The 15,474-nt window shown below is 36.2% G+C and overlaps 1 protein-coding gene and 1 long non-coding RNA gene across 2 annotated transcripts in view; both read right to left on the reverse strand.

Annotated features, from left to right (window-relative positions):
- The window catches only part of LOC148953742 (uncharacterized), a 251,121-nt gene that overhangs the window by 16,275 nt on the left and 219,372 nt on the right, over positions 1-15,474 (reverse strand). The window lies entirely within an intron of this gene.
- On the reverse strand, positions 7,199-14,730 carry LOC148953743 (N-acetylgalactosaminyltransferase 4-like). The gene is made up of 3 exons (XM_089086799.1): positions 14,170-14,730; positions 12,116-12,263; positions 7,199-7,319 (listed from the first exon to the last, which is right to left on the reverse strand). The coding sequence occupies exons 2-3, from the start codon at positions 12,203-12,205 to the stop codon at positions 7,245-7,247; spliced, it is 165 nt and encodes a 54-aa protein (XP_088942925.1). The 5' UTR covers positions 12,206-12,263; positions 14,170-14,730; the 3' UTR covers positions 7,199-7,244.

The raw sequence follows: 15,474 nt of genomic DNA on the forward strand, positions 1-15,474 counted from the left end.
ACAAAATGGTTATCTCAAATTTTTGATTGGATGTGTTTCGGGAAATGGTGGGTGTGGAAGGGGTGTTAGTTGCCTTCCATTCACTTTCGACTATTAAAAAGGGCACAAGCCACTCCGATTTTCAATTGAGTGAGCCCTTTTCGAAGTTTCTGCGACAACTTTTTGGATACGAAGTGTCCTGGTCTAAAGGAAAAAAAAATAATACATTGTGCCAACAACGTTCTTATATGCCCCAAAAGCATAACTGAAAACCCTTGCCCTGAGGGTTGTGGGGGAGTGACCTCCTCAAAAACATATTTTCTATCTGGAAATCAATTATGCTGAACAAAATGGCTATCTCAAAATTCTGATTGGATGTGTTTCATAAAATGATGGGCCTGGAATGGGTGTTTAGTTGTCTTTCGATCACTTTCAGCTTTTGAAAAGGGTATAAGCTTTTCCAGCATTAAATTGAATGTGCCCTTTTTTAAGTTTCTACGACAACTTTTTCAATACGAAGTGCCCTGGTCTAAAGGGGGAAAAAAATAATGCATTACGCCAACATTGTTCTTATATGCCCCAGGGCATAACTTAAAACCCTTGCCCTGAGGGTTCTGAGGGAGTGACCTCCTCAGAAACCTATCTGGAAATCTATCTGGAAATCAACTACGCTGAACACAATGGCTATCTCAAAATTTTGATTGGATGTGTTTGGGGGAACGATGGGCGCGGGGGGGCTAGTTGCCCTCCAATCACATTTGACTATAAAAAAGGGCACTAGCCACTCCAATTTCCACTCGAATGAGCCCTTTTCGAAGTTTCGACGACAACTCCTTCGATACGAAGTGCCCTGGTCTCTGACCAGGAAAAAAAATAATACATTGTGGCAACATCGTTCTTTACTTAGGCAGCGCTATTGCGCTGCCTATGATATAGAAGTGCGCAAATGCACATTGTGGGCTTTTTCATTAAAAAGAAATTTCGGATTTTACATAATTTTTGGCTGGGTAACTTTTCATTTAACCAATCCAAATGATCAGATTTCATTGTCACTGTCATTGGAGATTTAACATTCGTTGTAATTGCAAGATTCATTGCTTGTTCCTATGTCTGCGTTATTACACAGGATCTGATTTAATAAAACAAGTGTAAAATATAAAAACGATTTTTATTTAAAGATTATTCATATATAAATATCCATTAACCCTAACTTTACCAAAATACGCTATAAAAACAACACAAAATCAACTGCACAGATTGAAAAAAAAAGAAATTTTACACCGTTATTATGAACGTCCGTTTAAGAACATACATGATAACATTTACGAGAGAAAGGGGCAGTGTCAAATTATGGACGAGCCAATGTCTGTTTCCATTTTGAATTGAAACCTGTTTCTCTTAAGTGGATAAGGAGGCAGTTCTAAATTAATTTGAACAACACTTTTATAAAAACAGTCTTAGAAAAAAGCGCCAAGTTTTAGCGGTAAGATTTCCTGAAAAAATTAGGCACTGAGGTTACCATACCCCCCCCCCCCCGCCGTCAAATCAAGAGTACAACTTGGCTTGCATGAAAATTGTCTGAAGCATGACAATGGCATTACTACTACTATTAACAATTCACTGCAGCGCCAAGCCGCCTGGGGCCAACACAACTGCGAACGCTCCTCTTCCATCCCAATCTATCCTTGCACAAAAAAATTAAACATGAGTTTTAACACTAACTTCAAGCAAACACAATATTAATTTCATACCACCAAAAAGCTCAAAATATCAAAACAAAGAAAATGTGCGTTTAAGGGCAATAGTAACTAGCTGCTTTGTTAGTGGCCAAAGGATGTCAAACCTTTAGTTTCTGCTGTTTCTTTGCTATTCGTTGTCGGTTAAGTTTTTACCGAGTGATCAGAATAAATTCTTGGAAAGTGCTGAAACTAACCCCTTTTTACTGTGTGAGATAGTGTTTAAATAATATATGAATTTTTGGTATTTAGTGCATGTTCCACTTCAAGGGTATATTTGGGTATATGTTGTTTTAAGTACTTGTTTCTGCATAGCAGAGTATAATAGCAAACTTCAATTTATAAGAAAAACTTTTGTAAAAAATCAGGTAAATTATCGCAAAAACTCACACTCAAAGTTTTCATCCTATTCTCTATCCAGCTGTTCAAACCCAGATATGTCAGGGAGGTCTTCTCCTCGTCTAAACCTCTGACTGACTGTATCGTCACCATCTTCCTCATAGTGGTCCCTCTTCCTCTGCCTAGCCATTTCCTCGTCATCAGACGTATCTTCAACCTCTTCAAAATGACCGTCAGGAGAATGATGTAGGCCCGCTTTAGAGGTTTGTGGATGATCCTCTAAACTTATGCGTGACGAAGGGCCGGGTCTTGTCCCTTGAACTTCTCTTTTTCTTGTTTGGTTTTAATGGCATTCTCTTTTTTCTGTCGAGCTTTTATGGTAGACATCACCTTCTGGAGTGGCACTTTGGCAGATGGTAGACCTCAAATAGTTCAAGATAGACAAGTTCCAATTCATGAAAATCCACCAACGAGCAATGGTAACCCTCTCCTTCCGAAGCATCTAAAAGTTCCTCATCCATATGTTCCACCACCGCTCTTCGACATAGATCGTCAACATACGCAGCATACATTTGAAACTTGTCAACATCGTTCGCACAGCCAATAGGTTGAGCGTTTGTAGATTTCACAAATTCTCCAAAATATTCATTAAACTGGCGAGTAAAATTCTCCAAATTATCCGCTTCGCATCTTATTCTTTCCTTGCTTGCCATTTTATTAAATCTCTTCTTTTCCTTTTAATCAAAACGTGCCCGGCTAGCTCAGTCGGTAGAGCATGAGACTCTTAATCTCAGGGTAGTGGGTCACCATGACTAAAACCTGCCAGCCAATGAGAGGCTACTTTGTGTAAAATGCAAAACCACAGATCGCTTTCAAATAGTTGCAAGCTATTCTAAAATTCTCAGCGGACCTGCATCTAGATATAACAATCATAATAGAGAATTATTCGCACTTTATTCCGGGATTAAACATTTTCAAAAAACCTTTCTATGGTCCGCTCATACACATTGCTATACAAATTGCAGGGCCCTATCTTATTTAAAGAGAGCTAAAGACATAAATAGCAACTTATACCGTATTGCTGTTTTAATAGACAGTGAGCAATTTACGTTTCGTCACATTCCTGGAGTTAAAAATCCTAGCGACTATTTGAGCCGCCCTACTTCTGAATTTGTTGAAAAATACAGAAAAGTTAATCTTGATGAATTGGAACAGAAATTTGACTGCCTTCCAGGTGAATATATTGATTTTATTGGACTAGGAGAAAAGGAACTCAAACAGGTTCAAAAGCGCGATAAAGAAATAAAAGCAGCGTAGAAATTTTGGAACTGTACCCGGAAAACGATTTGATTTTCGGGAAACAGAGTCTCAGGACTCGGGTCCAAATTCTGTAATTTGTAGTAGTCGGTCAACCGTAAGGGGTAGGCCTATCGTGCCTATTAGTCACGAGCAAGTCATGACAAGGCGTCATGTAATCCAGAGGGAGGCCCCTCTAAGGGATGCAAAAAAGGGTTGCATTAATAGGGATGCGGAAAAGGGTGGCATTCCAGCGCGCAAAGGTGGCACAATCTTGTGCTCACAGGGAAATCATGTAAATGAATCTGGTATAAAGTCTCCCAGGCTAAAAATTGAGGCAAATGAACCAAACATATTACCAAAGTGGCTTCTAATTCATAAAGGTAATTCATAATGGACTAGTTTATGCAGTCGATAGTACTGGAGATAAAAGACGTTTAAATAAGTATAAAATTTTGGTACCAAAAGAACTTACCTCCACGACTATTGCCTTAATGCATAACAAATTATTGTTAGGTGCCCATCAAGGGTATATAAAAACGCTAGAGCAAGTACGCGAATTTGCAGTTTTTGAAAACTTGCCGGTGCTTGTACAAAATTATGTCAAAAATTGTGATTCATGTCTTCGTCGAAATACAACGGGTCCTATGTTTGGCTGAAAATATTCCTCCGTCGCCACTTGTTTCATGCATTTTCTATAGATAGTGCAGGGCCCATGCCATATGAATGTGCAAATGGAGATTTGCGTGTCTTAATAGCTGTAGAGCATTTTAGCAAATAAGTAATACTAGTCCCCATCCCAAACATTAATTGCGGCCTCTACTGAAAAAGAATTTTCCCAAAGCAATGAAACTCAGGTAGATTTAAAAACCAAATGGCCTAATGATGAATTTTTAAAACATATCAATACCGGAGAATTAGCCGATGAAAATAGTGAGAAATTTAGAACGTTCATTTGTATAATTTTACAGAAAGTATAAGTGATCCTGAAACAAAATGAGTGATAGGACAATGAACGAAAGAGAGCAAGATTGCTCTCACAAGATGGCAGAGAAAGACAAGGCACAATTGGAGATGAAAGATGAGGCACCTGCAGAGGGTTCCAAAGGCAGAGGTGGGAAAGGAAAGAAACGCGAAGCCAAGAAAGATCCAAACGACCTCAATCTGGTTATCTCAGGTTTTGTAAGGAAGAAAGATCAAAAGTGAAGGCTGATCAACCAGGTCTTGATTTTGTGGATGTTGGAAAGGAACTTGCAAGAAGCTGGGCACGTCTTGATAAAAAGGAAAAGAAGAGATTTAATAAAATGGCAAGCAAGGAAAGAATAAGATATGAAGCGGATAATTGGGAGAATTTTACTCGCCAGTTTAATGAATACTTTGGAGAATTTGTGAAATCTACAAACGCTCAACCCATTGGCTGTGCGAACGATGTTGACAAGTTTCAAATGTTTGCTGCACATGTTGACGATCTATGGCGAAGAGTGGTGGTGGAACATATGGATGAGGAACTTTTAGATGCTTCGGAAGGAGAGGGTTACCATTGCTCGTTGGTGGATTTTCATGAATTGGAACTTGTCTATCTTGAACTATTTGAGGTCTACCATCTGCCAAAGAAATACACCAAAGTGCCACCCCAGAAGGTGATGTCTACCGTAAAAGCTCGACAGAAAAAAGAGAATGCCATTAAAACCAAACAAGAAAAAAGAGAAATTCAAGGGACAAGACCCGGCCCTTCGTCACGCATAAGTTTAGAGGATCATCCACAAACCTCTAAAGCGGGCCTACATCATTCTCCTGACGGTCATTTTGAAGAGGTTGAAGATACGTCCGAGGACGAGGAAATGGCTAGGAAGAGGAAGAGGGACCCCTATGACGAAGATGGTGACGATACAGTCAGTCAGAGGTTTAGACGAGGAGAAGACTCCATGACATGCCTGGGTTTGAACACCCGGATAGAGAATAGGGTGAAAACTTGGAGTGTGAGTTTTCGTGATAATTTACCTGATTTTTTACAAAACTTTTCTTATTAATCGAAATTTGCTATTATACTCTGTGTAGTTGCCAAAAAATATCGCTGAAACTTCCCTGACTGTAGATGCCATGTAGATGGATGTTGTAAATAGCGGCTATTGTAAGCTGAAAGTGTACAACCCAAGGATAAGTATAAATGCTCTTCAGATCTATCCTATGAATCAGGTCAATTCAAATCACCGATCTGGAATAGAGCAGGAAGAAACAGGACTAGGTACTGGTTATAGGCTTTACACTGAGTGACAATAAAAGGATGAGTTGTTGACAACAACTGTACCAGAAATTCAGCGAACAAATTTGGCTAACGTTGTGGTACTGCTCAAATCACTTGGAGTTGATGACTTATTAGAACTGCATTTTATGGACCCACCTCCTCACTGGCTTACCAAAGTAGGGCCAATGTTTTACTCTGTAAAGGAATGTGGGGTTGGTCGTGTACAGAAAGGAAGGCAAGCACAAGAGCATATGAGTCAAATTGAAGATAAGATGAAGCTAGCTCAAGAGTCAATTCGAATGCATCATGAAGAACAAGAAAAGTGGAGTGGAACAAGAAAAGTGGAACAAGAGGAGTGGCTAGAAAGAGGAAAGAAATATTCACTCCAGAAAAAGTTCTTGGAACTCTAAGAAGAACTCCAGGGCACTTTGGTCTTTAGTCTTATTCGTCATACATCTGTGATTTTGCATTATTCGCTGTAAGATAAATTTTGAAATGCTTTTAATATCGATTATATACAAACAAACTTTTTAGCTTAAAAAAAAAGGTGAAATTAATCTAAGGCCCATTTACAATGAAGTTATTAATTCCAATTGTTTTTATATCCGTCCACCAAATCATATTTCGTAACCTATCTTTGTTAATATCATGCCTGGTAAGCAACTAGCCTTTAAAAAAGCTTGTCATAAAGTGAAAATTTAAAATACCATTCAGTATCGTATTTTTTTTTTCAGATACCTTTTTAACGTTACCTAGAAAGGGTCTTCTTCCTTTAGTGCTAGTTTTCTTTTAAGGTCGGGCCTATTATATTGTCCTTTGGACTTTTATCCTTATTTTATTCTGCACTGAAGAAGGTCAAGCAGAGGTCTCGATCGAAATATTTGCATATTTTCCTTCGATTTTTCCCTGGCTGTCATCTCCCTCTTTTTCTCTTCTTTGCGATTTTTTTTCTTTGTTTTGTCAGGCGTTGCCAGTGTTGTCTCAGAAATTATTTACTTGTAAAGTTTGTAATTTGGGTGAATTTAACATCCAGGAATGAATCTACAACCCAAATAAGGTGTAATCAAACCCATTCTTAATCAGACAAAAGTGATCCTTAATTTTCTTTGCTGATTTCAAATATGCAAATTTATTAATTTAGAATGTACCTATAATTCTATTTAGAGTCCATCAAGTTCTAGATTTTGTCTTTCGACAGGTCTTGATGAATATAAAACTATATATTTGATCCAGCGACTATTTTTGTCTTCTTACAACGACAAGCTCATAAAAGGAAGAAACAGTGAAAAAAAAAATAATAATAATAATAGCTAGCGACAAAAAAATCATACAAGACTTGGGGGCATACGAAAAGGCTCGTAGAAACCCGTATTAAGAATCTAAAATGAATAAGAATATAATGACCGAAAGAAACAAATCTAAGAATCTCCGTGGAATCAGTGGCAGCAGGAGGCATATCAAAATCCCATTAGATTCTTCCAATTAACCATAAAAAGAAACAACAACAGGCCAAGTACACAGCCTCACTTACAAATATACACCAACCCTGTGTTACAGTTCAACACCAGATTGGTGCCAGTTTGCTAGAGCTGTTCGGTTGACATGTTCAAAGTTCCACTTTTGGGTTTCACTTCATGTATCACATGCTGCTAAAACAATTCCCGCCTCTCTGGATCGTGATCCAGACATCTAGGGTTGCCACCATGGACAAGCCACATTTTATCCTAAAAAAAATACACGGTTAATCTATGATTTATCCCAGACTAACAAGACAGTCAATTTATTATTTTGGGAAAACACTTGAACATCACCGCAGTGTTGGGGAAGGACATACGACACTTTCCCTCCATTGCATCATATAAAACTTCTGCTTTGGTCATCTTCCATGAAAACCTTTGAGGATTTAAGGACCTTTATCATAATTGCATCAAAACTTTCTCACGCCTATACCGCCTTTTTCTTTTGCTGTTCTGTAAAACTATTCGGGGTATTCAGTGTTTTCGTATCCCAATACTTGTTGGTCATCTAGCTCTTCATCGAAAGAATGCTGGTCAGCAACTAATCACTATGAAGCATTTCAGAAGTTACTGAAAGAAAATCAAAACCAAAACGTCTTGCCAATTCTTCTCTCGTTAGCACTCGTTCTATGTGTAAAACTTAGCTGATCTCACCACTACAGACGACTCAAATACACCGCATAAGATCGGAAAATATTCCTAATAATACTTCCACTTGCTTTTCATCAAAAGCTCAAACCCAAAAATTATACTCCAAAAGTCAAAAATCATACCAAGACTAACTTTCATTCTAGGCAAAGGATATTCACAAACAGAGTACCCAGACAACCAAAAGAAAAGCCCAGGGAACACCTCTGAGGAAGTCATAACCGGCACTCACAAGTACCTCTTAAACATTTACCGTTCGGTAAATATTTTTTAAGCTTATATCGCCAATACGTTTGAATTCAACATCGTCTTAAGTACCTAGATTCAAACAAATTACGGATAAAAATGTTATTATCTTCACCTTACAAGAAATGTGACTTCAGACAAACAAAAATATATAAATATATGGTTACAGAAACACTGTGAATTTTATTTGTTCTTCACTTATTTGCACACTAGTTGGTTTTTCAACCAACAAATTGGCCAAATGTAAATTTACTTGGAGACTTAACAGATTGCATTTTGGAGCCTCAGATTTTAGAAGTCTTCAGAAGCTTCAACATCACAAAATATCAGGACAAGAGGTTCAGATCAGGGACAAAGAAAGTCAACCAATATTTTTGATTTTCTACTTTAATTATTTGCACCTAATTACCGAATCGGTATATAAGTCAGCAATAAGTTAAGCCCAAATCCGAAAAGTTCGGAAATGTTGACCAATAACGGATTTTCAAAAGTCCAGACATTAATCCTGTCGAGGTCTAAATATGCTGAACTTTAGGATAAATTCTGGAAAGTGAAAGCATAGACCCCAGAATTATGCTCTCCCACCAGTCGATTCTTTTTATTATTTTGCTCTCCAACCAGTCAAGATGAAAAAGCATTTGTTGTTAATGGGCCCGACAGCTCCCGTTCGCCGGAACCCACATTCATAGGTATAACACTCCTCAAAACAACAGACATCACATTTCTCTTACTCTTGCATCACCCAAGTTCATATCATCTCAGGTGGCTCCCCTACTCAAAAGTATATTGTAGACTTAGTTAAAATGTATTAACAAACAAACTAAATAAAAAAGATTTCTAAACATTTCGTGTGAAAATAATACAATAGGGATCAAATAGTAGATCTCAGCCCCCCCCCCCAATCTCATAATTTTACAATTTTTTTTTATAATTTCCTTTAATTGCCTTTTCATTACGAATTTGCGCTCTCCCTTCCAAAATTAATTTTTGGGTACGTAGTCAAGCCACTTTTTCATAAAAGTTTCTTGCATATGTCTACGGGTATTTCTTTGGAGGAATCTTTCTAGTAAAGCTGTAGACTTTTATGTTTTAAATACCGATATGATAATCCCATAACCATATAAAACCAAAAGGAATCTTTTTGTTTTAAGAAAAAGACGAAAATAAAAAAAATTGCACACAACTGACTTTTTCGTCCGATTGTATCTTTTGATGTAACTGTCAATTTTCAATCCTTGCAAACAAAAGGGAAAAAATAAATAATCTGAGCTTAGAAGATAAGATGTTTTTCTGTCACAAGCCCCGGAAAGGTCGAATTCAAATTTCGGGGAAAAGGCAACAAACAGGAAAAAACAAACATCAAGAGAACAGATTTAAACAATTCAAAAAAAGGTAAAACTAGTTAAAGTAAATTAGAAAACATGAATTTCAAATTTAACCAGTCATGACAAACATAAAAAAAAGTAAACGAGCGAATATGTACAAAACATAGGCAAATAATAATTGTCTTTCAGTCTTAATAGCCAGCTCAGGTACTTCCACATAATTATTCGAGGGAAGTAATTTTTTCAATGGGTGGAATAATAACAAGAAACATTATTTGATAATTTGAATAAGAAATGCCAGAAATTGAATAATATTGAAGACATCAGAGGGGCAGGTACCAAACCCCTTTTGTGTTTCCGAGACAACAGGATCACACGGCATTCCAAAGCTAGTAAGATTTTCCATAAAATTCATCCTGGACCTGCATCCTGCAGGAATATAAAGCTGAGAATTTCAGCTTATTGGTTAAGGACATTTCCAGAAGCAAATAGCTGAACTTATTACGTAAGAAGTAAAAAAAGTCAATTTTTTTTTTTTGAAATAATTATGCATAATCAGTTAAACCGATCTTTGACAACAGGACTAAGTAACTATTGAACTTTAAAACTATCGTTTTTCCCATTCGAAAAAGTAGCCCTAGACCCCGTCTGCTATGGGTCAACATTGCCGACTTTATACCTGAGTGAGGTATTCTGAGTGTCACAATAAAACAAGATTGTTTCACAATGAATTACACATACAGTAAATATCCGGTAGTAACTCCCACAAAAGCTCCATGGTTAAAGGAGGAGGAAGACATTCAAGTCATTTAAATAATAATTCAAAGATAAAAAAAGAGAAATGAAAAAAGGGTGACAAAGAGGATGTATTAAATACAAAAAAAGATTAAATAGATTCTGGTCAATCCTTCACAAAAAAACACGTTTAAAGAGAAGCCAATATCTTTGTTTTATTTTTTACAATCTGTGTTCGAGTGACACCTTCAAGCTGACTCAGGAATCACATTACATACAATATGACTTTTCGTTACAGAGTCGAAGTATGACCTTACGGGGTGGTTGAAAAGAATTTGAATAAGATTCATTATGAATAAGATTCATTTCATGAAGATAAAAATTAGTTTGATTGGAGGTTAGTACTAAGGGGCTCAGGGAGGCTACGATGAAGCTGAAAAGAAGTATAACATGCATTCAAAAGAATATATAGTGATTCGAGATCAAGCGTTGGGATAGCTCCTAAACAATTAGTTTCAGGAATGAGGTTTCTAGCCTTGTCAACTCTTCCACTACACATGCGCTATCATGAACCAAATCAGAAGTCAGCAACTCCGCTGGCTTGGTCCAGAACCTTGAAATAATTTATTGTTCTTATATAAGACCCTGTCTTGAATATGCATGCCCTGTCTAGCACCCTGGGTTGACCAAAGACCAATGTTTCAAAATAGAAAGAATTCAAAAAAGAGCAATAAAAATTATACTGGGGACATCTTATACTACATATGATGAACGTTTAGCTAAACCTGAACTTACGATATTGGAATCACGACATCACATCCTTACCATGAACTTTGGTCACAAGTGCCTTAGTTCTTGAACTAGGAGAGTTAGTTGAACCTTGAACTAGGAGAGTTAAGTTTGGAAATACCATTTACCAAAAAAAAAGAAAAAGAAAAAACCAAATATACAAATAGAAATAATAATAATGGAGACCTTTGTACCAAATTCCAGTCTCTCAACCTTGAATAAAAAGTTAATATACATATAAACCACTCAAATTTAAAGCAATGGAAATACAAATGAAGTAAAACTGAAGGCCCTGTGGCTAGATTTTTGGGGTCAAATAGAGTATATTGCAAATATTCACCAAAGCCGGGAAAAGCAAAGAACAGGGAAAAAAGCCTTTTAATCAACAGCCTGGCGTGTAATTAAACTTTGGCCCTGGTGGTAAAAAGAAGGCTTTTAAAATTTGTTCCTTTCGGGTTCTGTGGTCTCCACAAATATCCGTTTGTTTTGCCACTTTTTTTTCCTTTCGAACAAAAAGTGAAAAACAAATACATAGCCTGAAGCCAAAGTTCAAAATTTTATCGTCTCGTGTCCAGGCTTAATTGTTTTAGTGATATTTTTTTTTATTATTAGTTCATAAATATGAACTAATAAATTAAATGAGGAACAGGAAAAGAAAAACTACTATAGTTGGTTATTCATTTTTAAGCTAATCCACATGTTAACAGATGTATCTTACCATTTGGTAGAAAATACTTTCTCAACTGAAGATATATAGCTGAGAGAACAGTCTAATTAAGCGCATTATACAGTCTAATAAGACACTATAAATCACCAAAGTTGATCTTTTTACCAAAATACAATCGTTTCTATCATTTCTCTTTACGCCATTTTTTGGCATCAGATAACGTAATGTCTTAAATGTTATATCACTCGCTTTATTTCACATTTGAATCCCATATTCATCATTGTGCGTCGTTGCTGTGAAAAACAACAGACATGTACCAACGCGAAATTCCTATGACCATTTCAAAGGTATAGTTAGAAAATACAATATAAATCCGTCAAAAATAGAATTCCGATCAAGAATATACCTGATTTTTAAGAATAATTAGGAAGGTCTCACACCAAAGTAAAAAAGTAGTTTTTTTAGGAAATTTAGAGGAAAAAGTAGAAAACCACCAGAAATATTTGAGAAACGATTTTTGGAATTATGTCTCTATAAAGGCAGGTTTGGAATATAAATTATATTTCATTTGTATTAAGTTTAAAAAAACTTACCATATCATATCGCCACAGTTGATTGCCACCGCTACCATGGCAGCCCCATAATAAAAAAAACTGGAGCTTGATTTTCAGAGCTGGATACATCCCAACACATCGTACGCTTACCAAGACGTATATCTTTGTGCCAAGTTAGTGAAAACTTCTACAAAAAAGTCCTTTACAAGCACAGGAACACTGATTGAGATGGAGGAGAGCAATTGCTTCCTAAATATTATTGCCCCTCCCCAAAGATTTTGAAAAGTACATTTTTTATATTTGAATTTCAAAGTTGAGAAACAAATTTGCCCTTCATATATTTGCACATTTTTCAGCGTAAGACTTCAAATAATTTAGTAATCACATTATTATTTTTAATTTGCTTACACTTTGTTTTTTTTTGTTTTTTTTTTTTAATATATATTCAAAATGCACATCATATAAATTAGCGTAATACTAGCAAACAGAAATGGTAAATTTAGAAAATAGAACGGTAAGTTCAGATTCAGAAAAATTAAAGGATTGGCCTATTGAAACAGCTAATAATAGTTTAGATTTAGAGGCTCTCTTACTCCATGCGTTTATTTCTTACTTGTATATCATTTTACTGTTTATTTTTATTTTTAAAATCATTTGTAATTATAATGTTATTGTTTATTTCTTGCTAGAGCTGGTGATTTGAACTCCAAATGTCATTAGGCATAGGATAGAACAGCAAACAATAGAAGAGAGGCTTGGATGAATGTTAAAACACCGAATGGTCACCTAGATTGATTTCTTACTCTTTAACCTTTTTCAAAACACGCTACTATCTCCGAATGCATTAAAAAGTAAATATGGTCAGTCTGAACTTACCATAAAACTTTATTTTAAGAATTAGCCGGACGAGAGAGGTAGAAAAAAATATATAAGAAAATAGATGAAAATTATTCCTTAGAAACTGGCAAAACCTGAGTCTCTTCCCCCGAAATAGGTTATTAGAGTTTGTGATGTCTGAATTTTGTGATAGAGTATTAGCAGTAAGTTCATGTCTCATCAAAGCTGAAAGCCTTTATTTAAATGCACAACGGTTTTCACGTTAAAATTAGCACAAATTTTAAAACTGGCAAAATGAGTGATTACATCTTTCATCAATTTTATTAGGACCTGGAACTTGCTTGTAAATTCTATTTTGCGTGTTCTATTCTAATTGGACAAGTCACTTTTGCAAAGGAGTATTCGAATCAGAGTAAGTAAGTAACAATAATAATAGTAGCTTATTGGTAAAAACGCATATAAGGACTGTGCCAAATAAAAAAGACGCCAACAATGGAATGTTTATCTAGCACTTAGCATCTAGGAAAAAATAATTAAATACAATTCAATATAAACCTACAAAAAAAAAAAACGTTTATGATTCAGTCCTATTCTCTGGAACTTCCCCAGCTTACGAATTTCCCCAAAATATTTTTTTCCTAATATATTTCTACCCAACTATTATCACAACTAATATACTAACCGTCATTGGGGCTAGAAAAAATTCCAGTACTATTGTGATCCTCCTCAGTCGGTTTCAGTTCATTTTTTTACCGGTTGTAAATCATGCCCGGGTTAAATTACAGTGTTTCAGATAATTTTGGAGTAATGATAACAGTGCCACAATTCCTACAGTCAAATAAGGGACAACGTTGTAACGTCATTAGGCCTATTAGGGATTCTGAGGTTGTTGCCCTTTTTAAATTGGAAGTTGATCAGACTGAATTAAATTTACTGCAAGAGCAATATGACATACACCGGAAATTTAATAAATGATACGGGATATTAACAGGCTTACCTTAGAAGTGCGTTACACCTAAAAAAGTTTACAGATATCAATTAGCAAAGAAACCATGGATTAATAAGAGTCTACTTTTAAGTATGAGAAGGCCGAACCATTTCTATTAGGATTTGATCCAAAATAAAGGCACAACAACTATGGACGTGCTTCGGAAAGCTAAAGCGGATTATTTTGCTTTGAAGTATCAAGAAGCAGAGGGAAATCCAAAATAGACTTGGGAACTTAACAAATCTGTAACGAACCCTAGACGGCTTACCTTGGAGCTTCCGGATGGTGTGAATTGCAATTCAGTTTGTGTTTCTCTAATGTGGGCATAAATGTAGGATCCAGTATCCAGTCCTCGCTGAAGATGGCGATTTTTTCCAATTTCTGCCTGATAAGAGTGAATTGTCTGCTTATTTAAAGCTAGTTAAATTAAGCGAGTTGTGTGAAATGGTTAAAAATATAAAAACAGTGCAGCAGGATCGGATATCATGACTGTGAAAGTTTTCCATGCTGTTTATGCTATTGTTTCTAGTAAGTTGCTAATACTAATAAATGCCAAAGTCAGGTATTTAAGTCAGGTATTTTCCCTGATTATGAGTTTTCATCGCCCTGCCCCGCAAAAAGTGGAAAACAAAAGCAGGATTTGGATAATTCACTTCTCAGTATAATATGAGACGCACGAATTTTATTGTATCAGCTAGTCACGTTAGAGATGCTCTCCAGCACCTTAAAAAGAAAAAATCGAAAAGTGTAGACAGATTGTCTACACTGCACCTACAAAATCCTTCACCAATACTCATTCACCACCTCACATTGCTTTACCAAATGATTTTTGCACAGTGGTTGGTTCCGAGTACATTTTGTACTGACAGTCTTATCTCCGTGCCAAAAAAAGTTAAACCACCGGGTGAATGAACATCATTCAGACCAATCACTGTTTCTACAACTTTTTGCAAGGTTTTTGAACTCTTGATTATAAATGAAATTAATATAAAGTTTTATACACCGCCATAACAATTTGGATTTCAGCATGGGCTGGGGTGCGGGTATGCACTAAGTGTAGTTGTTTCTGTTCTAGTCGATGCGGATAATTCTGGCGAAGCGATTACGCTTAGTATGTATAATATAAGAATAACATTTGATTCACTAATATACGAGCAGATTACCCGCGATATGGCAAAACGCGGTGTTCAGCCCGACTTGGTATTACCACTAAAAGACACGTATGAACATCTTGAGGTGGAGCTTAAATTTAGTGAGGGGGGAAAAAGAGTAAAGTTATAATTCCAGTACTAAAAGGTGCCCGACAAGGTGCTCCTAAATGAGCACCTACGTTTAATAACGGTGTCATTTCAGCGCAAGAAAATTATATCACTAGGTTTGTCCTGAGCGGCATTGATCTCTCTATGATTTGTTTTGCGGATGATATATTGAACCTTGCTCGACAACTGAGTGGGATTCAGGAACTTTATAGTACGTTTCAAGCTCAGCATGCACAGATTAGTCTGGAATTCATCCCTTCTAAATCAGAAGTCCTACTATTCAATTGGCCAGAGGGACGCATGTCCCAGTCGAT

Source organism: Artemia sp. Qi Xiang Cuo, chromosome 3 (genome assembly GCF_049724085.1).
Source record: "Artemia sp. Qi Xiang Cuo chromosome 3, ASM4972408v1, whole genome shotgun sequence".
NCBI lineage: Eukaryota > Metazoa > Arthropoda > Branchiopoda > Anostraca > Artemiidae > Artemia > Artemia sp. Qi Xiang Cuo.